Consider the following 21,688-nt stretch of genomic DNA (forward strand, 5'->3'; position numbering starts at 1 on the left):
AAAGGTATAGAAGTAAAGTAAAGATAAGTAATCAGGTGGTATAGAAGAAGTGAGCCTGCTGCTTGTCGGTGAGGTCGGCGACCTCTTCCTCCTCGACGCCGCTGACCTCGAAAACGGCCTCGCTGTCGCCCGAGAGGGTCTGCAGAGCAGCCTTCTTACGTCTGTTGAGGACGACACAGACCAGCCAGTAAGTGCCGCTCAACAGCATGCAGGCACAGTAGCCGACAAGCATGGAGATAAATCCCCCCGTGTAGCGGGGAGCCTGGTTGGCCCGGAAGGTCTGGGTCCCTGTGATTGCACCACCGCAGTAGCCAAGGTAGTTGAAGCTGTACGTGATGGCCTTCTTGGTGCTGCCGGCGGTGTTGGCCTGGACGCAGGAGATCATGACGACGTAGGAGGCAAAGTAGAAGTACTGGAAGTAGAGGCCGACAAGCTGGGCGGCGGTGTTCGAGTGAGGGGTCGTGTAGGAGATGATGGACCCGATCAACGGGATCACCAAAGAGATGATGGCAAGCAGACAACGTCTGTTCTTCCAGCGGGCGGCTAACCAGCTAAAGAACACGGTGGCAATCGAGGCAATCACACCGGTGGGGATACCCATCAAGGAGGACTTAACGGAGGAGAAGCCGAGGTTCCGGATAATGATGGAGGAGAAGGCAGACAAGCCCCCATTGGGGATGTTGATCCCAAAGTTGAAGAGCATCACAATGTACATGCGCACGTCGAGGAAACCCTCTCTCACCTGCGCCCACTTCCATTCGTCGTTGTTCACACCGGTCTTGTTTTCGGCAACACGCTTGACCGCGTAGTACTTCTCCCGGTCGGTGAGGAACTTGGCGTTCATTGGGGAGTCTGGGAGAAACCAGAGAACAAAGACAGACCAGACAACGGAGACAGAGCCAATCAAGATGAAAATGTACTTCCATGTGGGAATGTGGTTGCCAAACGTCGACGCCAAGGCAGAAAGAGCGCCGTTGATGACCGAGGACATGAAAATGAACACAATAGCCGTACGATGTGGAATCTCGTGCTTGACGTAGAATACCGACACCATCAAGGAGCACCCGGGAACAATGGCACACTCAACAAAGCCCATTAAGAACCGGATTGCCGCCAAACCTCCGAAGTTGTGGCAGGCGCAAAGGAGTAACGTTAGTGATGACCACGTCAAAGAGCACATCCCAATGACCTTGCCTAGCTTGTATCTCTGGATGAGATAAGACATCGGCCACATACCCACAAGAGAACCGATAAAAAGAATCGTGCTCAACCACGAGTACTGCTGGCCCACAAGATTGTTGTCGGTACGAAGACCGAAAATCGCTGCAGTACCTAAAGCAACCTTGTCCACCGCACCCATCGTCGCAGTGATCAACAAAACGGGAATCAAAAAGAGATCGGTCTTCCTGACCATCTTCTTCATTTCGGTTTCAGACATAGGCTCGTATTTGCCTTCATTTTCAGCCAAATACTTTGCTGCCGCATCCATGTGCTCAAACGCATCACCTCCATTGGAGTTTCCTACTGGCGAAGGATCAGTTGTTAAAGAAATCTTCTCATTGTCGCCTTTAAGATCAGTGAGAGACTTGGTGAGAGACATCTTGGGTGGACTCTTTGAATACCAATGTTTTCCTTTTTATCGAGAGCTAAAATTTCAGGGAATAAATGGTTTTCCAGAAAGTTTAGGTGGCAAGACCCTTTTATAACAACAGGTAAGATTTTTCAGCCTTCTGTAAAAATGGAGAAACAGTGAGTAAAACAAATTGATTCTTCTTATCTTGGTTTACCGAAATTCACTAATCCAGCGATCCCCCAACTAAATTTCTAAACCCCTCTTTAATGAGCTCATGTTAGGTACTCCAGCACCGTGACAGTAAGTAGGCACGCTTGGTTTTCACACTGATAGTAACCTGTAAGAGCCAAACGTACATATCGAAGACCTATACAAGACCCTTATCTCCCATTTGAAAAAATAATACGCTGGCCGTGCACGCTGCTGAAAAATCGTGTCGAGGAAGCTCGAAACGACTGATGCTTGTTATCTCAAAGAATTTACCTCTTTGAGCTAGGCTACGAGGTCGTTTCGAGCTGCCAGTTGGTAGCAAGGGGTTATGTCGTTTGTGGGAACAATATAAGCTACTCGGATTATAGGAGAGGTAACCCAAAAACATCATGCACGTCGTTACGAACTGTAGATCTGCTTGACTGGGCATAAGCTTTCCACTGATCAATATTGACTACTGCTCTTCTGGCCAATTTCGATCTTGCATAGGTCTCCTTCATTTGATGTGCTCGAGAGTCCTACCTCATTGTTGGTTTTACTATTGATTATTTCTGCCCTTTGATTCTCGTGTCTGTATTATTTTTGGAGTTGAATTCCATAAGTATTTGGGCATATCCGTCATATGTCAACTCTAAAACTTCCGAGGTGAAAATATTATTACCAAAGAGCTAACCATAAAAAAGCTGAAAATTAACTAGAGTCATGACCATATCTGATAACAGTATAAAGATTGCTATTGATAGAGGTGGTACCTTCACCGATGTGTTTTACAAGTACGGTACAAGCGAAAGAGCATTTAAGTTGTTGTCCGTGGACCCCTCAAATTATTCAGATGCTAATATCGAAGGTATCAGAAGAGTTCTTGAGGAAGTGAGTGGTGAAGTTATTCCTAGAGGTAAAAGACTGGATACTTCTTTCATCTCCAGCATTCGCTTGGGTACTACTGTTGCCACTAATGCACTTTTGGAAAGGAAAGGAGCCCCATGTGCTTTGGTGACTACCAAAGGTTTTAAGGATTTGCTTCATATTGGCGATCAGTCTCGCCCGGACTTGTTTGCTTTGAATATTGTGAAATCGGGTGTTCTTTTCAAATCCGTAGTTGAGGCTGATGAGAGAGTCACCATGCCTGCTTTTGCTGCAGATCCGACAGGCTATGATGCCCAAGATCTTGTTGATGATAAAGAATATGTTAGAGGCGAAACAAAAGAGGTGTTTCAGATACTCAAACCATTAGATACAGAGGCTTTAATTACAGATTTGAAGCAGTTGAAGGAAGATGGTATCGATTCCGTTGCAATTGTCTTTATTCATGGTTACAACTATCAAGAACATGAGAAACAAGCTGGAAAAATTGCAAAGGATTTAGGTTTCAAACATATCTCCATGTCACATGAGATTTTCCCTGTGATCAAGGCTGTTCCTCGTGGTCAATCAACCGTTGTGGATGCATATCTTACTCCTATAATCAAAGACTACATCAAATCATTGTTAGATGGGTTTGAAAAGGGCTTTGAAAAGCATACTAGAATTGAATTCATTCAGTCCGATGGAGGTTTATGCTCTTGGGAAAAATTCACTGGTTTGAAGTCCTTACTTTCTGGGCCTGCAGGTGGTGTTGTTGGTGAAGCCAAAACATGCTATGATGCAGACAGCAAAATTCCTATAATTGGATTTGATATGGGTGGTACCTCAACTGATGTCTCGAGATATGCCGGTGACTTTGAGTTTTCCTTTGAATCCACAACAGCGGGTATAAAAATTGCTTCTCCTCAACTTGATATCAACACAGTTGCTGCTGGCGGTGGATCAATTCTGTCATACAAGAATGGCATATTTATTGTGGGTCCTGAATCAGCTTCTGCTCATCCAGGTCCAGCGTGCTATAGAAAAGGCGGTCCTTTGACAATTACTGATGCTAATTTATTTACTGGCAGGATTTTACCTGAGTTTTTCCCTAAAATCTTTGGTCCCAACGAAGACCAGCCCTTAGATTATGAGGTCACCAAAAAAAAGTTTGAAGAGCTGGCTGAACTGATAAACAAAGAAAATCCTTCTATGAAAAAAAGCCCCCAAGAAATTGCTTTGGGTTTCCTAGATGTTGCAAATTTTCAAATGTCTAAGCCAATCAGAGAACTAACTGATGCAAAGGGATTTGACGTATCTAGTCATACCTTGGCATCCTTCGGTGGTGCTGGTGGGCAACACGCTTTATCTATTGCTAAGATTTTGAAAATTAAAAGAGTAGTAATACATAAGCATTCCTCCATTCTCTCTGCTTATGGTATTTCATTGGCTGATATCGTTACTGATTTGCAAGAACCTTGTGCAGCAGTATATTCTCAAAAATCTAGGGATACTCTAATCATGGATTGTGTTCGATTGAAAGAGAAATGTTTGAAAAATCTGGTAAGTCAAGGTGTTACTGTATCCTCAATTAATTACAAAATTTACCTAAATATGGGTTATAAAGGCTCTGATACAAGAATAATGATTTTAGAGCCGAAAGATGGAGATTTCCTAAAAGCATTTTACGAGATTCATGAAAGGGAGTTTGCCTTCAATGATAAGGATAAAGATATTTTAGTTTCCGATATTCGAGTTCGTGCCACCGGCAATACCTCAGAAACTTGGTCGGAGCGTTCGGCATATAAAGATTATGAAACAACTGAAAAAGCTTTTGTGCAAAGTGGTATGGAAGAAAAAGTAACAGAAATTTATTTTGACGAGGGCTTATTACCTTCCAAATTTTACTTCCTTGATAAGCTTAAAGTCGGTACCATGATCCCAGGTCCTGCCTTGATTTTGGATAATAATCAAACCTTACTAGTCACTCCTGGTTCTGTTGCTACTATTCTCCCCAGACATGTGGTTATGGATGTTGATGTTGGTAGTAGTATTGCGGTGACTACAAACTACGTTGATCCAATTCAATTGGCAATTTTTGCCAATAGATTCATGTCCATTGCGGAAGAGATGTCTAGAACGTTACAAAAGATTTCAGTCAGTGCCAATATCAAAGAACGAATGGATTATTCGTGTGCTTTATTTGATAATGAGGGAAACTTGACAGCAAACGCTCCCAATGTTCCGGTTCACTTGGGCTCAATGTCTGCAGCAATTAGATATCAGTTGGAACGATGGAAAGATGATCTTCAAGATGGTGATATTCTTTGTACCAATTCTCCAATAGTTGGTGGCACACATTTACCTGATATCACCATCATCTCTCCTGTATTTTTTGAAGGAAAAATCCAGTTTGTTGTTGCTGCTAGAGCACATCATTCAGAGATAGGAGGCACTGCACCTGGCTCTTCTTCATCTTATGCAAGAGAAATTTATGAAGAAGGTGTCAATATTGAGTCATGGAAAATTGTTTCAAAGGGCAAGTTTGATTATGATGGGCTAAAAGAGCATTTTGTTGAGGTTCCTCGTTCTCATGGTGTATCAGGTACCAGAAACATTGATGATAATTTGTCAGACTTGAAAGCTCAAATTGCTTCCAATCAGAGAGGTATCAATCTACTCAAAGAATTGTTTTCTGAATATGGAAGTGAAACTGTCCTTTTTTATATGAGGAATATCAAGAAAACAGCTGAATCTGCAGTTAGAGAGTTTCTGAAAACATATGCTGCTGAAAATAAAGGGAGATTTCCTTTGACTGCCGTTGATTATATGGATGATGGCTCGAGAATTCAAGTTAAAATTGACATTGATGAAAAAAGTGGTTCTGCAGTTTTCGATTTTACTGGTACTTCATTGGAATCCTACAGTAATTTGAACGCACCAAAATCCATTACATACTCAACTGTCATCTATGTTTTGAGGTGCTTGGTCAATATGGATATCCCGTTGAACCAAGGATGTTTGGATCCTTGCACGGTTATTATTCCTGACAACAGTTTGATCAACCCAAGTAAGTTTGCTGCGGTTTGTGCTGGTAACGGTATGACTTCTCAGAGAATCACTGACTGTCTATTCAAAGCTTTTGGCCTAACTTCAGCTACTGGTGGATGTATGAATGGTTTAAACTTTGGTACTGGCGGTTTAGACGAAAACGGGAATATGGTAAAAGGTTATGGTTATACCGAAACTATAGGCCAAGGGAATTGTGCTGGTATAATTGTCAAAGATGGTGCTAAAATAGGATTTAACGGATTTTCTGGTACACAAACTAACATGACAAACACTAAAATAACTGACCCTGAAATTTTTGAGCAACGTTATCCTGTGATGTTGATACAGTACGCAATTAGAAAAAACAGCGGAGGTAAAGGCAAATGGAGAGGTGGCGATGGTTTGGTAAGAGAAATTTGTTTCACTTCTCCTGTCCATGTATCTCTAGTAACCCAAAGAAGAGTTTTTTCTCCATGGGGAGTTTATGGTGGTGAAGATGGTAAAAGAGGTATCAACAAGTTGGGAAGAAATAGGGGTAATGGTATCATCCAATGGATTCAGCTTCCCTCATTAGCAGAAATCTCAATGAGAAAAGGTGATATTTTGTGGGTTGCTACCCCTGGTGGTGGTGGTTTTGGTAAGGAAACCGATAGTGATGAGTATTGGGGTGTTGCCACTACTATGAAGAAGTTTATCCACATTCCAATCTCTTCTGGTTCGATTGGTGCAATGCAGGAAGCTGCCAATACTTCTCAGTAGTCGAATTTTATAGTATTTTGCAAAGTAGTTATCATTAAAGAATATTCTGATACTTCAGAAAGCAATCTGCCACTTGCTGAAATTTTATTCAGTAATCATCGTTTGCAAACAGTTAAAGGTGTTGCCACTTTGAATTACACATTCTTTTTTTGCCTTTTTAAAATCTGTTCAGGTGATTTTCTTTAGCAAGTGCAACTTGCTGGTTCTAGTATTGAGCTTCTGCTATTTTTCAAATTAACATTTATAAACTTTTTTAGGTATATAAAGGAATCTTACACCAATCCCAAGGATCGTTGAATCTTAAGTTCATATTCAAGCCGCTAATTTCAGATAATTCTCCATCAGTCAAATTGAAGTCGTTGACACTAAGGTTACTAACCAGCCTTTCTTTCTTGTTAGACTTTGGAATTACAAGGATGTTTCTTTGAGTTGCCCATCTTAACAAAACTTTTCCAGGGCTAACCGCATGTCTTTCAGCAATTTTCATAATGACTGGGTTTTCAAATAAAGGAACACACAAAGAGACAGAAGGATGGTCTAGTTCAACAAAAGACTGTGGGCCAAAAGTTGAGTAGCCTGTAATCTGAATGCCTTGTGACTGAACCCATTCTACTAACCGAGGTTGTACCAAATACGGGTGATGTTCAATTTGTAACAACTGTGGCCTAATTTTGCATCCTCTCAATAAATCATCAATCAATGGGCCTGTAAAGTTAGATATGCCCAATGATTTGATTAAACCTTTTCCTACTAGCTCTTCCATTGCTGCCCATGTAGATGCTAAGGGAACATTTTCAAATTCCCAGCCATTCTCTCCACAATAGAAGCCAGTCGGATATTTCTTTTCGAAAGGAATAAATTTCTGGGCAATCGGGAAATGGATATAGAAAATATCTAAGTAATCCAAATTCAAATCGGTCAAAACCCTATTCAATGCTTTAGGAACATTTTCTGGATGGTGATAAGAGTTCCAAAGTTTAGAGACAACAACCAATTCCTCTCTTTTCACAATTTTTTCTTTCAATGCTCTATTTATACCTTCTCCAACCTCTTTTTCATTTCCGTAATCCATTGCACCGTCAAACAGTCTATATCCGCATTTTATAGCATCGTAAACCTGTTGCGCACAGGTTTCCTTGTTAACTTTCCAGCATCCAAAACCAATCTGGGGAATTGAAATACCGTTATTTAGGGTGATGTAATTAGATGTAGACATTGCAGTTAATGATGACTCGGAAGTGTTTCATTTTAAAAAAAAAGAAAAAGAAAAGTATGGTGGAAAGGAGAGTGGGCGATACTTCAACTTTTTATTCGAGGAGTAGAAGCAACGTCATTAAATCTTTACCTTTATTTCAAAAAATGGGATCCATTTACAGAAGTCAAAAAAAACGGGTTTCATTGGCTAGTACAATAAATCAGGTACAACGAGTCATTAGTCTGGTCGTTTCGTGCTTCCTGAAAAATATGCTTGGGAGATTGCTCGGATCGAGCTACTCCCGATAAGAATTTCTCGAGGCGCTCAAAAAAGAACAATAACGGGATTTTAACTGGACAGTTTCCTGATGATGGACTTACTTAGGTCTGCCCATTGCCGGTGGAACGATTATGATCAACATTAAAGTCGAAGCGAGCGATGCTGAATCTTGAGTAGTTGGATTTGGGCCTTTAAATATAACCAATGGTTGGGCCTGATACATGAATTTTTAAAACACTACTTTCTAGTTCAAAGCCAAACCTTTGACCAGAGCACAGATAAGCACGAAGCGGATTCGACTCGAAGGTTAAAGGTGCATTTGGATACAAAATGATTAATTCTGATACTTCTGTGCTAATAATTGGAGCTGGTACTTTTGGCCTATCTACGGCGCTTGAATTATTGAGAAAGGGGCATCAGAATGTGACCCTCCTGGATCCATACAAAGTTCCTTCGCCATTATCAGCTGGAAATGATGTCAACAAAATATTTCAGTCCACCGTTGAAAATGCTTTCTATTCAGATCTTGCTCGGGAAGCTTTGGAAATGTGGAGATCCGATCCAGTTTACAAGCCAGCATTTCACGAAGTAGGTATTGTCTATGGTGCATGTGGCGATAATGCTATAACAGAGATCAATAGACGGGTTTCCTTTTTAAAAGAGAAAAACGTCAAGTTTCTTGAGTTAAGCTCCCCAGAAGAGTTTGCAAATTTTGTAAAAACTCCTTCCGTCAAACTTGATAATAGTATATCAAATTTGAGTTTGAACGATAGGTTCGAAAATTGGAGAGGATATTTTCAACAAGAGATGTGTGGTTGGACCTTCGCAGCATTGGCCTTGGATAATGCTGCCAGGGAATGTGAGAAATTAGGTGCTGAATTTCGCATAGGTTTGGCAGAAGAGCTACTCTTTGAGGGTGATAAATGCACTGGTGTTAGGACCTCAATTGGCGAGATAATTGATGCTGATATAACTGTTATCTGTGCTGGTGCTCAATCCTGCAAGCTTCTTGATTTTGGAGGTCAACTACTCGCTAAATGCTGGACAGTGGGTCATATCAGATTGACTGATGAAGAAGCAAGTACACTTAGGGGCTCTCCTGTAGTGCTCAATTTGGATCAAGGGTTCATATTTGAGCCTGACATGAATAATGATTTAAAATTTTGCAACGAATTTCCAGGCTATATCAATATGGTTGAAGAAAAAGGTACATCAATTCCAGTTTTTCGAAACCAGATTCCAGTTGAGGCAGAGAAACAGATGAGAAACTTTTTGAAACAAGTATACCCAATTATTGCAGAAAGGCCATTCAGTGTTGCCAAGATATGTTGGTGCACTGACACCCCAGATCGCCATTTCCTATTCACCGAACATCCTAAATATAACAATTTGGTATTAGGTACAGGCGACTCGGGTCAAGGGTTCAAATTCATGCCTGTCGTTGGTAAGTATATTTCTCAAATTGTCATGGAGGGCAGTTCAACTTTGGATAATTCAAAGGCGAAAGCTTGGAAGTGGCGCCAAGAACAAGGCCAACAAAGAGACAATCTTGCCACTCAAGGTAGGTATGGCGGATTGAATCTCATAAGGGACTTGAAGGATGTAGACAGTTGGACATCTGCCAAGTAAGCAGTCTATAGATCGGTTATCTTATCTTTATCAACTCTTATTTCAGTATAATAATGTCTAATACACAGTATATGATATATTGAATTCAGACTCAAGCTAAGCTTAGCGACTATGTTATACTGAAATCAGGCTCAAGCTAAGCTTGGCGACTATGTTATACTGAAATCAGGCTCAAGCTAAGCTTAGCGACTCTGTTTTGCCCTTGATCATCTCTTTCCATCTGAAAGAAATTAGTCCCAAATCACGTTCTTTCCAAATTTTTAAAACCACATCTTTAGCTGTTTTAACATTTCCTAATTCTCTAGCCTTTTGCAAATAAACAAGTTTATCTAGAACAAACCATCTCTCGTCATCATCTGTTGTAGCAACGAGACCCAAAACGAATAAAGGCCATAATAATGACATCGGACATTCAGGGAGATTTTTGAATAAACTTACAAGCCTGGATTTGACTTTATTCATACACCGCTCTTTCTCTATGAAATAGTTTGTGGCTCGGCCATTATTGTAATACAATGTCTCGAGATCTACCCTTGCAAACAAATAAAGTAACGTTGACAGTCGTTTGATTTCAGCAATAGTTTTGATGCAATTTTCAGACAGGCTATTAATCTCTGGGAAAAGTTGGATCCTCTGATCGAGGCCCTCAATTTCTGACTGGAGTTCATTTCTTTGTATGAGAATATAATGTTCGAACTCCTTTCTAGTATTTATCGGTTCTAACTCCAAATCTTCGTAGCAACGCCCCAAATTTGAAATTTTATCAATTAGAGTGATCAAATAGGGACAGCAGCCAAATACCAGGTCGATTACAGTATCGTGAGCTTTTGAGCTGCTGATTGTATCATTCAAAAGAGAGGCGTTCGGTAAGTATTTGGTTATATCATTCCTACCATTTATCAAATTTCCTTTGCCTAATGAAAAGTTGAGATCAATTATGACAGTTTCAGACGGAAATCCCAATGCAGAATCGTTACCGAAGTGATCAAATTCGTCTCCGTCTACTTTTTTTTGAAGCCATGCGGTTCCTCCAATCACCTCATGTATAATAAAGTATCTGGCAAAAAACTTATATAGGGGACTAAATGTTCTCTGGGAGTTGAACTTTTTGAGAAAAAATTTTGCACAATTTAAGTATGATACCCATGATCTATAGTCACGATTTGAAGAAATTTCTTTGAAACATAGCATTAATACTGCCGCTAGAAAATCGTCCCAGTCAGTGCACTGTGACCGTTGTTTTTGTCTGAGTGTATTGGAAAGCTGTTCTATTGTTCTTTCGGAGTACCTATCTGAAAGTTGCTCATACTTGCTATTGCCCAATATGAACAATTGATGAGCACTTGCGGCAATTAAAGCGTCCATAACGACTTGCGATTGGAAAGCCAGCGGAACAATTAGATGTAAATAGGGGTTGGCTTTGGAATGACTAGAAGTTAATGTGCTGGTGTTGATCGATAAGTTCGTGCTCGGAGGAGTAGGAAAGCAAATACACGTTGGACCTATAGCATCAATAAAGTACTGCAGTAAACTTTTTTCTTGGGAAGAAAGGGAGTCGTATCCGCTGCCGAAGAGACTAGATGGTATGGTGAAACTTCTGGGTGAGAACACCGGTGTTTTCGGTTCAAAACCCCAAAAGAGCTGATCAACATCTGTGAAACTTAAATTTGTGGGGAGTTCTAGAGGGCCAGAAGGCGAAAACAGTAATAAAGATTGTTGGATATCCGGTGACACCATATCGACAATGTGATCTTGACTATAGCTCGAGTCTTCCAGTAACCCAACTGAGTTCTTCTGGTTGATAACCAAAGCTGGTTCACTAGTAAAGTAGCGGTCTTCGTGGTGGGCCAAGAGGGAGAATATAAACTGCATTGAAGTTGGAGCTGTTGTGTTGACAGTCTCGAGAGGAAAATGTTGAACATCTGTGACTTGCCGTAGGTGAAAATCTTCACGTGTCATGTTGATGAAATGCAGCTTTTTGTGATGTATGTGGCACCAAGAGACATCTTCTTTTAGAATTTCCTGAGATAAGGTTGATGTTTTTGATTTCAAGAACAGATCGTAAGTGTCTTGGTTACCGATCGGGCTGTTTTTCGAGGACAGGAAATCGAGAAACTTTTCTTGTAGAGATGACTTTTTGTACTGGTTGGACCTGCCAAATGTTACGCCGTTACCTAATGCTTCTGCGTCCCAGGAGAACTTTTTATGGTAGGAACACTCCAGGTTTAGCCGCATGCAATGGCCGCATTTAGGATGTATTTCATCACATTTGACTCTTCTTTTCCGGCAAGTTAAGCAGCCGCTCCTCGACCGTTTTTCGCCGGGCTGACTTTGCTTGCGCTTCTGCTTGGCCACTCTGCTGTGTTCCATTTGTAGAGCGATCTCAGTTGTCCGGGGCCTGAAGAGAGGTGCAGAAGTGAATGGCTTGAGCGTGTGCGTGACTTATCTTACAAATATATGGGGAGAGAGACTGAGAAATGAGAGGTAGCGCGCTTTGAAGAAGGCGGTTGAGTGCGATAACGGGTTTGGGGGGAGCGATAAGCTATGTACTCTAGGCGGGGTAGAGGGATCGTCGGGTGTGCGGACCATAAAAACCGTGCTTACGTAATGTGGAATATGGTAAATTGCTTTTTCACCTCCTTTCCTCGCTCCAATTTTCTCTAAGAGTTCACTAAATTTGTAGGTATGGGAATTACGTAATAGGTTTATACTGGTAGCAGCAGCTGACGAGTCAGAGACAGAGTAGACAAGTTTATCCAGTATCAAGTTCACCAGGCCTAGCGTCTTTTGCCGTGATGGTAAATCTTGTCTTCTTTTCGACAGAAAAATCCGAGATAGTTTAGTGGCTAGAATTTCCGCTTGTCACGCGGGGGACCGGGGTTCAATTCCCCGTCTCGGAGAGTGTTTTTTTTCCACTTCCCCACGGCAGCCTTGCATGGCATGGCATGGCGCCGCATACAATAGCTCGATATTCGCTAGTGCAGCACCACTCCGCACAACTCTCAAACCGAGTTGGAACTATCAGCAGACTACACCGTCCACCAACCAAGCCGACATGATACGACACGACACGTGGGATCCGACCGTTCTGCTTCAAGAACAAGGCATCCGCAAGCTCCGAAGATACCACGAAAAATACCAGGGGTGGGATACGACAGTCAGGCCGAGGACACACGCCCACCACTCGGCTCGGAAGTGCGAGCCACCCGCTCCGGTCTCCGTGCGCCCGCCAATAGCGCTGCGCCGCCGACCGTTTCCCACCCTCTTTCTGTCGACATACCATGCCCTCGGCGGGCCTAGCCCTAACGTCGGCTGCACCACACTACACCACGCTACACCCCGCCAACTGCTCGTGTACCCCAGCCCTCTTCTCCGCCCACCGGCCCTCTCTCTCCGCCGCGGTTCCCGCCGCGCTCCCCACGCCAATAAAAAACAGCGCCAAAAGGGGAGAAGTCGTATCATCGTCATTCTCTACACTGGCTGAGAACTCCGTTTCGCTCCTTGTTGGGCCTTTTTCTTTTCTTTTCTTTTCCTTTTTTTCTCCCGCTCAGCTTTCTCTCCGCCCGCAGAATCAGAAGCCCTCCTCCGCTCCCGCACACGCGACGGCGGCAAAATGTAAAAAGCTGGGGGGCTCTGCCGCCACGCCCGCCACGCCCGCCACGGCCCACCACCGCACAGATAACCCTCTGTGTCTTTCTTCCGTGCTGTCTGCCCGTAAACAGCTCTACACACGCAACACGTCTGTCTAGCCGCCATTAGACGCCGTTCTGCAGAAGCATCAACAGCAGACAGACCGACCGACTGCGGCAGCCCACTCGGCCCGGCCCCCGACATCGCTGTTTGCTTCCTCCCCGCTTCCGCCCCCTCCCACTCTCCCCGCATACTAATAACCACGGGATCGCTTCCTTTTTTTCCCTCCCTCCCCTTTGGCCTGCAGTGTTTTTTTACGGGGTTAGTAATGCGCTGTAGTGCACACCGCCTGCCCTTTATCTCCCGACTCCTCTCCTGGCTCCACGATATCTCCACTGGAGAAAGACACTAGTGGGTGGCTAGCTCCTTTTCCTTTCCGGCACACTCTCCTCTCCTCTTCTCCTCCGTTTGCCTCCTCTCCTCCGCCCTTGTCGGATCCCTACTCCTTCTCCTCCCTTGTGCTGTCTACTCAACAGGCTCATCCTACTTCCCTGCTGCTGCTGCCGATCCTCCTTTGCCGAGAAGAGAGCCCCCAGACAGCCAGGTGACCAGTGCAGAAGACGCCCCGTTCCGCCAAGCTCAGCTGCAGAGACAGAGACAGAGACAGAGACATCCAAACAGTCTAGCTAAGTCCGAACGATCGACAGAGCTGTTTGTTTACCACGAATACACAGGCACATCCAATCAGTCCAGAGAGCCCAAAAAAAGGATCTATTTTTTTGGGTCTTGAATATTTATTTACCCTACGAACCCCTCTTGCTTTCAACGCCCCAGGGCCTGAGCATTGCCGGTGTCAGTTGGCACGATATATAAGCCACCCGGTACGATCGCCATCCTTTCGACAGAGGAACATCTTGCACCATCTTGCTATTCCATTCCACCTGCTGAGCATCCTGTTCTTCACCTCCTTCTGCACTAGCAAGCTAAGAAAAGTAGAGAACAGCGGCAACCAGATCAACTGCAACCAACGATGTCTTATCTAGGTCCTAAATCGTTCAGCACTGCCCCTCTAACCTCCTCCAACCTAGCGTTTTTGAACGATCTGTCTTCCTCGGAATTACATCCCTCCAAAAATAATGCCAGTCTTCACGATAGTCGTAAAGACAACAACTTTATCACGGATTCCAACAAGACGATGGACGACGAGTCTCAAAATAAGCCACCAACCGGCACACAACCAACCAGCCCTTCTCTTTTAGAAAGTGAAGCCAACAAAGAAGAAAGCGAGACCATCAATGACAAAACACATGCCTCAACCGACTCCTCTTCAAACTCTTTGTCGGCCTTTTCTACAATATCAACGACAAATACTCCCAAATCATCAGAAACTTCTATACACTCATTAGGCGAATCCCATTCCCATCGAACTCTCATCGATTTGAACGAAGAGGATAACAAAACTGTAATTCTCACAAGTACGAATAACACAGTCAGCAATAATAGTCCAAATGCGAACGAGTCTCAGCTGATTATACCCTCCTGTCCTATGAAGACTTATGATTTGGTCTCAGTTTCTACCTCAACAGATTCGGTCAATGACTACAACAATAATATTCACAACAGCAACGCCCTTTTCGATGTCGAGAGTATCTCCAACCCATCTAGATTTCCTTTGTTGAGGAAAAAGTCGGGTGAGTTGGTAAAATCTTCACTAAAGTTAAACTCTCTACAACGATCAAACTCAATGCCAAATGCCAAATCTGTTAGATTTGCTTCCAGGTTGGAAAACGTGAAGTTCTTTAAGAAGTCTGAAAGACCAACGGCAGTTTCCAGTAGATTTGCAGCCCCTCCAAGAACCCACTGGGAATTCGATTCAAATTCCTCTTCGGACAACGACGACAGTGGCTTTCGTCATGATGATGACGGTGAAGACGATGCTGAAAATGGTTTCAAGTTGAATGAAAGCTATGAAGATTTTTTGAGCGACGATGAAATTGATTCTGCTTCTAGATGGATCATAACTTCAAATGATTGTCCATATAATCCCGTTTCTTTGAATTTTGCTAAATTAGGATCCAATAATAACGTTATTCTCGAAAGTGTAAAGCTGAACTCTTCGGGGAACTCGTTGATCGGATTTGTTTATGTTAAAAATATTGCTTTCACGAAGAAAATCGTTGTCAAATTAACCTACGATAATTGGAATTCGTTCATTGAAATCGAAAATGCAAACTACATTTCATCTAATCACATTTTCAAATACTCAGATTCAATTGCCAATAACTACGATAAATTTTCGTTTATAATCAAACTTGATAACTTGAACACCTTTGGGAACAATCTCACTCTTATATTTTGCGTCCAATACTTAGCTAACAGTATTTCATTTTGGGACAATAATAACGGATCAAATTATAAGATTGTTTTGCGAAAGGCTAATAGTATTCAAAGCGGCGACAATATTGGCGTCGACAATAGTATCAAAAACAAGAAAATGATTGGGAGAAAAAATTTCTCTAATCTACTGGATATCGAAGACTCAAATATAAAATTGAAGGACAACAACAATTTCATGAATTCTTCATCTTGTAAACCGTTGACTACAGACATGAGCTCCTTGAGGATTTCAAACTCATTTGGCTTGAAGAAAATAAGATCAGAATCCTCGATTCCTTCTATGAAATCAAACATATTATCAGAATTTAATAATAAGTCAACCTCTTCTTTGTCAAATTCCAAATCGGAAGACCCTGCACCTGTTGCGATTAAACAAACAAAAGTTCAGTTTTCAAAATCTGCAAATGCTTCTCCAGCCTTAAACTCTCCAGCATTCTATCCGAGCCCTAAAGAATTCAATGATTATGACCATATCGTTAAACAATTTTGCTTTTTTTCGACCTCAGATCAAAAGAAAAGTGGAGGTGGAGTTGGGACTGGACTTTGTGCTACAAACAGCATTAACGAGCAAAATTATCTTGATGGATTCAACCATTCAAAGTCTCAAGCTTCACTGCCTGTGGATTTATAACAAGCACTTCTCTACTGTTTTTCTTCAACTTTCTTGCATTTCATTTCATTTCATTTCATTTCATTTCATTTCATTTCATCTAAATCAAATTCATTTCCTACTTTTGTTGTTTTTTTCAGTTCTGTCTTTAATTAATCTATAACCTCTTTTTTACTCATCTCCATCTCATTTCATTTCATTAAAGCATTTAGCTTCTCAAAATCAATTACACTTTAGTCATCACTTCAACAAACTTAATGTTATATTACCACTCATTGTTAATCCTGTGACCTTTGCTACTTGTCAGTTCAGTCCAATTGGTCATTATTATCCCTATCTCCCATCTGCATTCATTTAGTTCAGTGCTTTTTACTGTTACATTCGGGGTGTTTGTATTTTATTTGCACTTTTGTTTTTTGTTTTCAATTAATCATAAACCTGATCTTTTGTTGTTTTCTATGTTCCCGACCATTTGTAAATGGCTAGAAACGGTTCCAGTGGCAACTACTACTACGAAGTCTGAAATACTTTTTACAATTTCCACTTTTACAATCACCTATACCTAATAGACACCTAAATTATTCTATAGGTTTATATAGTTGTATATAGTTACAAATCAAAGATACGCAAAATGTCTATGCGCCTCATAGTCCCACTTTTTTTTGGCCACTGAAAAAAGCCAAAAAAATGGGCGATTCAAATTGAGCGTGAGTAAAATGTATAAAGTCATTAATGAATGCTACAAAATAAACTTATAAAATCCTTTTATCATTTTGCCACAGAGCATAATTTGCATCGGTAGCAATATAAATTATGTCTAAGACATCAGCAACTGAAGCTACCTCAGAAGAGGAACTCAGCAAATTGTTTTCTCAAGTTGGTTTTGAGGACAAGAAAATTAAAGAGATTGTTAAGAACAAAAAAGTCTCCCAATCATTGGCAGATGTTATTGAATCTTCAGATATATTAGAAAATTCTGCAGCTTTACCACTAGATAAATCAGAAAATGCATTATTGCACTATTTGGCATCACTTTTAAAAGGTAAAAACGTTGATGGTATTGATCATATTTCTCGAAGTATCATCGATAAAAAATTGAAGTCAAATTTACAAGTTGCTGAAGCTCTCAAATACGTTGAGACTCATCCAGATAACTTCGTTGAATCTGACTTTGAAATTGCATCTGGTGTGGGCATCGAAATCACTGAAACTGAAGTTTTCAAAATTATCTGTGATTACATATCAGAACATAAGGAAGAAATTGAAACAAACAGATATCGTATGGTTCCTGCACTTTTGGCCAACGTCAGACAATTGCCAGCTTTGAAGTGGGCGTCTCCGGCATTGTTCAAACCAACTATCGATACTCAATTGCTTGAGTTGCTTGGTCCAAAGGATGAAAGGGATGTAATCAAAAAAGAGAAGAAAAAGAAAGAAACAAAGGAAACCACAAAGGATGATAAGCCATCTTCATTGACCAATGTGCATGCCAGAAACATGTTCACCGAAGGTTTCTTAGGTGATTTACACAAGCCTGGAGAAGAACCTCAAAGATGGGATGATGTGATTAAGGCTCATCGTGATTTCATAAAAGGTAAAGTCTACACCAGGTTTCCACCTGAACCAAATGGATTTTTGCATATTGGACATTCGAAGGCAATCATGGTCAACTTCGGTTTTGCCAAATTCCATGATGGTAAATGTTACCTTAGATACGACGATACTAATCCTGAAGCAGAAGAACAAGTTTACTTTGACTCCATTTTACGTTGTGTCAAATGGTTAGGCTTTGAACCTTGGAAAATCACCTACTCTTCAGACTATTTTGATCAATTGTACTCTTTGGCAGAAAAATTGATCAATAGTGGATATGCTTATGTTGACCATTCAACTGCTGAAGAGGTTAAAGCACAACGTGGTGTTAAACCAGACGGAACACCAGGAGGGGAGAGATTCCCATCCCCTTGGAGAAGCAGATCAGTTGAAGAAAATCTTATCGAATTCAGGAAAATGAGAGATGGGCACTACAAACCCGGTGAAGCAACCTTGAGAATGAAGCAAGACATCGATTCTCCATCACCCCAAATGTGGGATTTGGTTGCATACAGAGTTTTGAATGCCTCCCACGCAAGAACTGGTGATAAATGGAAAATTTATCCAACTTATGACTTTACTCACTGTCTCGTCGATTCCTTTGAAAACATTACCCATTCTCTTTGTACCACGGAGTTTTATTTGAGTAGAGAGAGTTATGAATGGTTATGTGACGTGCTGCACGTTTATAGACCGGCCCAGCGTGAATACGGTAGATTGAACATCACTGGTACTATCATGTCTAAGAGAAAAATTGCAAAGTTAGTTAAAGAGGGTTACGTGAGAGGATGGAATGACCCTAGATTGTACACGTTGGAATCATTGAGAAGAAGAGGTATCCCGCCAGGTGCCATTTTGAGTTTCATTAATACCTTGGGTGTTACAACTTCAACTACCAACATCCAAGCTACTAGATTTGATAGTGCCGTTAGACAGTATTTGGATCACACGACTCCACGTTTGATGATGATTGAGAACCCATTGAAGGTTGTTTTAGATAATTTACCAGATGATTACGAGGAGCTGATTGAAATTCCTTACAAACCAGGAAATGATGAGTTTGGCTCTAGAAAGATCCCATTGACCAAGGTGGTATATATCGATTCATCAGATTACAGAGATGAGACCTCGAAGGGATATTTTAGATTGGCACCGGACCAACCTGTTGGCTTAATGCGTGTTCCCTTCAACATAAAGGTGAAATCTGTTGAACACGACTCTAACGGTAAACCTGTGCTTATTCATGCTGTGTATATGAATGACCTTTCAGAACACAAGAAGCCAAAGGCTTACATCCAATGGGTACCGGAATCGGCTAAATACAAATCACCAGTCAATGTATCTGAAGTTCGTATTTACAACCAGCTTTTCAACTCCGAAAACCCATCATCTCATCCTGATGGATTTTTGGCAGATATCAACAAAGAATCGGAGGAAGTCATAAAGGGTGCAATGATTGAACCTGCCTTATTAGATGTGAAAGCTAAATCTCCATTGAACATGCCATTCACTGATGAGAAGTTTTCAATCAAGGAGAAAGCAGGTTTTGAGACGGTTAGATTCCAAGCTTTGAGAGTTGGTTACTTCTGTTTGGATTCTGACAGCACAGAGGACAAGCTAATTCTGAATAGAATTGTCACTTTGAAGGAAGATTCTGACAAAGATTGATTGTGTAAGTTTATATATTTCACCAGTTTTCTATAAATATTTAATTTTTTTTTTAATTTTTTCAATTTTCCAATTTCTCAATTTTCACGATTTTTTTTTTGAATTTTTTTTCTGCATAGTTTTTCTCTAAAAGTATTTCAGATAGCCATTGAAATATAAAGGATATCTTACTATCGACACACCTTTCATTACAGTCCTCTAAAAACAGCATCTATAACTAAAAGCCAATGTCTGATAGCAAGGTTGCAGTGTCGAAAGATTATGTTGATGATACTATCACTTTTGATAGTTTCAATCTAGATCCTAGATTAATTCAAGCTATTAACAAGCTTGGTTTTGAACATCCAACGTTGATTCAGTCACAGTCTATTAAACTTTCGTTACAGCAAAAGAAGGACATTATAGCTAAAGCCTCCACCGGTTCAGGAAAAACCGCAGCATATTGTATACCTATTATACAGAGCATTTTAGTACAGAATGAGTCCAAAACTGCAGATAGCAAAAATGAAATTCAAAGTGTCATTTTAGTGCCAACAAAGGAACTCGCTAAACAAGTAAGCAACTTTTTGAAGGAATTGACAATATATTGTGGTAAACATGTTAAAGTTGTCAACTTGAATGATATTGAAAACAATCAGCTATTAACAGCAGTGTTGAACGATAGACCTGAGATTCTTGTTTCAACACCATCGAAATTACTCAACGTTCTTGAAGAACACTCAGATGTGAGTTTGATGGAATTGAAATACTTTGTTATTGATGAAGTGGATTTAATGCTGAGTTATGGATATGATGAAGATTTGGAAAAATTAAGCAACTTCTTGAATTTGAAGCAACATATGCAAGTTTTTATGATGAGTGCTACCTTGAACGAAGACATCAATACTTTGAAGCAAAAGTTTTGCAATAAGGCTGCAATATTAAAGTTGCAGGATTTAGATAATCAGAATAAAAGATTACTCCAATACTATGTTAAAACAAGTGAGTACGATAAATTTTTGTTAATATATGTCATCTTGAAGTTGAACTTAATCAAGGGAAAGATACTAGTCTTTGTGAATAACCTAGATAGAGGTTACAAACTCAAGCTTTTTTTACAAAATTTTGGTATTAGATCTTGCATACTTAATTCTGAATTGCCAATAAATTCAAGATTACATATTCTTGAAGAGTTTAACAAAAACGTTTACAATTTGTTGATTGCTACTGATGAATCTAACGAATACGACGATGACACAGAAGCAGAAGTGGGTGAGAGCACAACTGATGCTAGCATGCTCGATCATGGTAAAGATGTTGAAGACAATAAGTCCGCCAAGAAATTAGGCAAGAAATCTAATGATGCAAAAGATTACAGCACTTCGAGAGGTGTGGACTTCAAAAACGTGGCTTGCGTTCTAAACTTTGATCTTTCATCATCATCCAAGGCGTACATTCACAGAGTAGGGAGAACCGCAAGAGGTGGTAAAAGCGGGATGGCATTATCCTTTGTTGTATTCAAAAACGAATGGGGGAAGCATAAGGCCTCATCATTGCCAAGTGCAAGAAAGGACGAGAAGGTACTTGCCAAGATTGAAAGAACACAGAAGAAGTTGGGTTACGAGATCGAGCCTTACCAATTTGATAACAAGCAGTTGGATAATTTTAGGTATAGAATGGACGACTCATTCAGGTCTGTTACTCAAACTGCTGTGCGTGAGGCAAGATTGAAGGAGATCAAGATGGAGTTGATGACAAGTGAGAAGTTGAAGAGACATTTCGAGGAGAACCCGCAAGATTTTGAGACTTTGAGACACGATAAAGCCCTTTCCAAGGTGAGATCCGACGTGAACTTAAAAAGGGTGCCGGACTACTTATTGCCCCCGGGAGCAAGACAGGACGTTAAAAAACTGGGATTTGTTCCTTTCACCAAGCATAAGAAGCGCCAGCAGCAGGGAAAAAGACGTAGTGGAGGTAAGAAGAAGGTCGACGTGTTGAAGAAGTACAGAAAATAGAATGTATAGAACTAAATAGTTGAACTGTGATTCATGAAGTCACGTGCACAATACACACCATCCACGAATGACAGAAATCGACGCGTCGCTTATCTTTTTAGTGCCGGTGCGAAGAGAATACGTGTCAACTTGAATGTGTACACTTTCCCTCTGGGTAGCAGCATCGCGTCGAGGGAAACACGTCTACCAGAGGAGAGACATAATAGAACGAGAACTATTAAGTCTTTTTGTGTTATTTTTTCCCCATTTGTTTTTTC

The 21,688-nt window shown here is 41.0% G+C and overlaps 9 protein-coding genes and 1 non-coding gene across 10 annotated transcripts; 7 read left to right on the forward strand and 3 right to left on the reverse strand.

The window, feature by feature from the left end:
- Positions 1-31: 31 nt before the first annotated feature.
- On the reverse strand, positions 32-1,489 carry PICMEDRAFT_59451 (hypothetical protein; the record flags this gene model as incomplete). Its single annotated transcript, XM_019163369.1, has 1 exon — positions 32-1,489. The coding sequence occupies one exon, from the start codon at positions 1,487-1,489 to the stop codon at positions 32-34; it is 1,458 nt and encodes a 485-aa protein (XP_019016948.1).
- A 618-nt stretch (positions 1,490-2,107) lies between these two features.
- PICMEDRAFT_17100 (hypothetical protein) lies at positions 2,108-6,562 on the forward strand. Its single transcript, XM_019161464.1, has one exon. The coding sequence runs from the start codon at positions 2,486-2,488 to the stop codon at positions 6,434-6,436; it is 3,951 nt and encodes a 1,316-aa protein (XP_019016949.1). The 5' UTR covers positions 2,108-2,485; the 3' UTR covers positions 6,437-6,562.
- Positions 6,563-6,689: 127 nt separating this feature from the next.
- On the reverse strand, positions 6,690-7,652 carry PICMEDRAFT_73332 (hypothetical protein; the record flags this gene model as incomplete). Its single annotated transcript, XM_019164450.1, has 1 exon — positions 6,690-7,652. The coding sequence occupies one exon, from the start codon at positions 7,650-7,652 to the stop codon at positions 6,690-6,692; it is 963 nt and encodes a 320-aa protein (XP_019016950.1).
- Positions 7,653-7,959: 307 nt separating this feature from the next.
- PICMEDRAFT_17102 (hypothetical protein) lies at positions 7,960-9,839 on the forward strand. The gene has a single exon (XM_019161465.1). The coding sequence runs from the start codon at positions 8,241-8,243 to the stop codon at positions 9,537-9,539; it is 1,299 nt and encodes a 432-aa protein (XP_019016951.1). The 5' UTR covers positions 7,960-8,240; the 3' UTR covers positions 9,540-9,839.
- On the reverse strand, positions 9,714-11,078 carry PICMEDRAFT_19452 (hypothetical protein; the record flags this gene model as incomplete). Its single annotated transcript, XM_019162119.1, has 2 exons — positions 9,714-10,363; positions 10,517-11,078. Coding segments are annotated over 2 exons (1,212 nt in total), but the record flags the coding sequence as incomplete, so codon positions are not given.
- An 898-nt stretch (positions 11,079-11,976) lies between these two features.
- Positions 11,977-13,205, forward strand: PICMEDRAFT_17103 (hypothetical protein). The gene has a single exon (XM_019161466.1). The coding sequence runs from the start codon at positions 12,475-12,477 to the stop codon at positions 13,021-13,023; it is 549 nt and encodes a 182-aa protein (XP_019016953.1). The 5' UTR covers positions 11,977-12,474; the 3' UTR covers positions 13,024-13,205.
- Positions 12,368-12,439, forward strand: PICMEDRAFT_t90. The gene has a single exon. It is a non-coding gene; the product is annotated as a tRNA-Asp (tRNA).
- Positions 13,206-14,199: 994 nt separating the features above from the next.
- Positions 14,200-16,197, forward strand: PICMEDRAFT_73335 (hypothetical protein; the record flags this gene model as incomplete). Its single annotated transcript, XM_019164451.1, has 1 exon — positions 14,200-16,197. The coding sequence occupies one exon, from the start codon at positions 14,200-14,202 to the stop codon at positions 16,195-16,197; it is 1,998 nt and encodes a 665-aa protein (XP_019016954.1).
- A 792-nt stretch (positions 16,198-16,989) lies between these two features.
- PICMEDRAFT_73336 (hypothetical protein) lies at positions 16,990-19,437 on the forward strand (the record flags this gene model as incomplete). The annotated part of the gene is made up of 1 exon (XM_019164452.1): positions 16,990-19,437. One exon carries the CDS (start codon positions 16,990-16,992, stop codon positions 19,435-19,437), a length of 2,448 nt encoding a protein of 815 aa, XP_019016955.1.
- Positions 19,438-19,608: 171 nt separating this feature from the next.
- On the forward strand, positions 19,609-21,623 carry PICMEDRAFT_17106 (hypothetical protein). The gene has a single exon (XM_019161467.1). It carries the CDS (start codon positions 19,665-19,667, stop codon positions 21,429-21,431), a length of 1,767 nt encoding a protein of 588 aa, XP_019016956.1. The 5' UTR covers positions 19,609-19,664; the 3' UTR covers positions 21,432-21,623.
- Positions 21,624-21,688: the final 65 nt, after the last annotated feature.

This window comes from Pichia membranifaciens (assembly GCF_001661235.1).
Source record: "Pichia membranifaciens NRRL Y-2026 unplaced genomic scaffold PICMEscaffold_4, whole genome shotgun sequence".
NCBI lineage: Eukaryota > Fungi > Ascomycota > Pichiomycetes > Pichiales > Pichiaceae > Pichia > Pichia membranifaciens.

Coding starts and splice junctions, on each gene's coding strand:
- PICMEDRAFT_17100 (XM_019161464.1), top strand. CDS start 2,486: ATGACCATATCTGATAACAGTATAAAGATTGCTATTGATAGAGGTGGT.
- PICMEDRAFT_17102 (XM_019161465.1), top strand. CDS start 8,241: ATGATTAATTCTGATACTTCTGTGCTAATAATTGGAGCTGGTACTTTT.
- PICMEDRAFT_17103 (XM_019161466.1), top strand. CDS start 12,475: ATGGCATGGCATGGCGCCGCATACAATAGCTCGATATTCGCTAGTGCA.
- PICMEDRAFT_17106 (XM_019161467.1), top strand. CDS start 19,665: ATGTCTGATAGCAAGGTTGCAGTGTCGAAAGATTATGTTGATGATACT.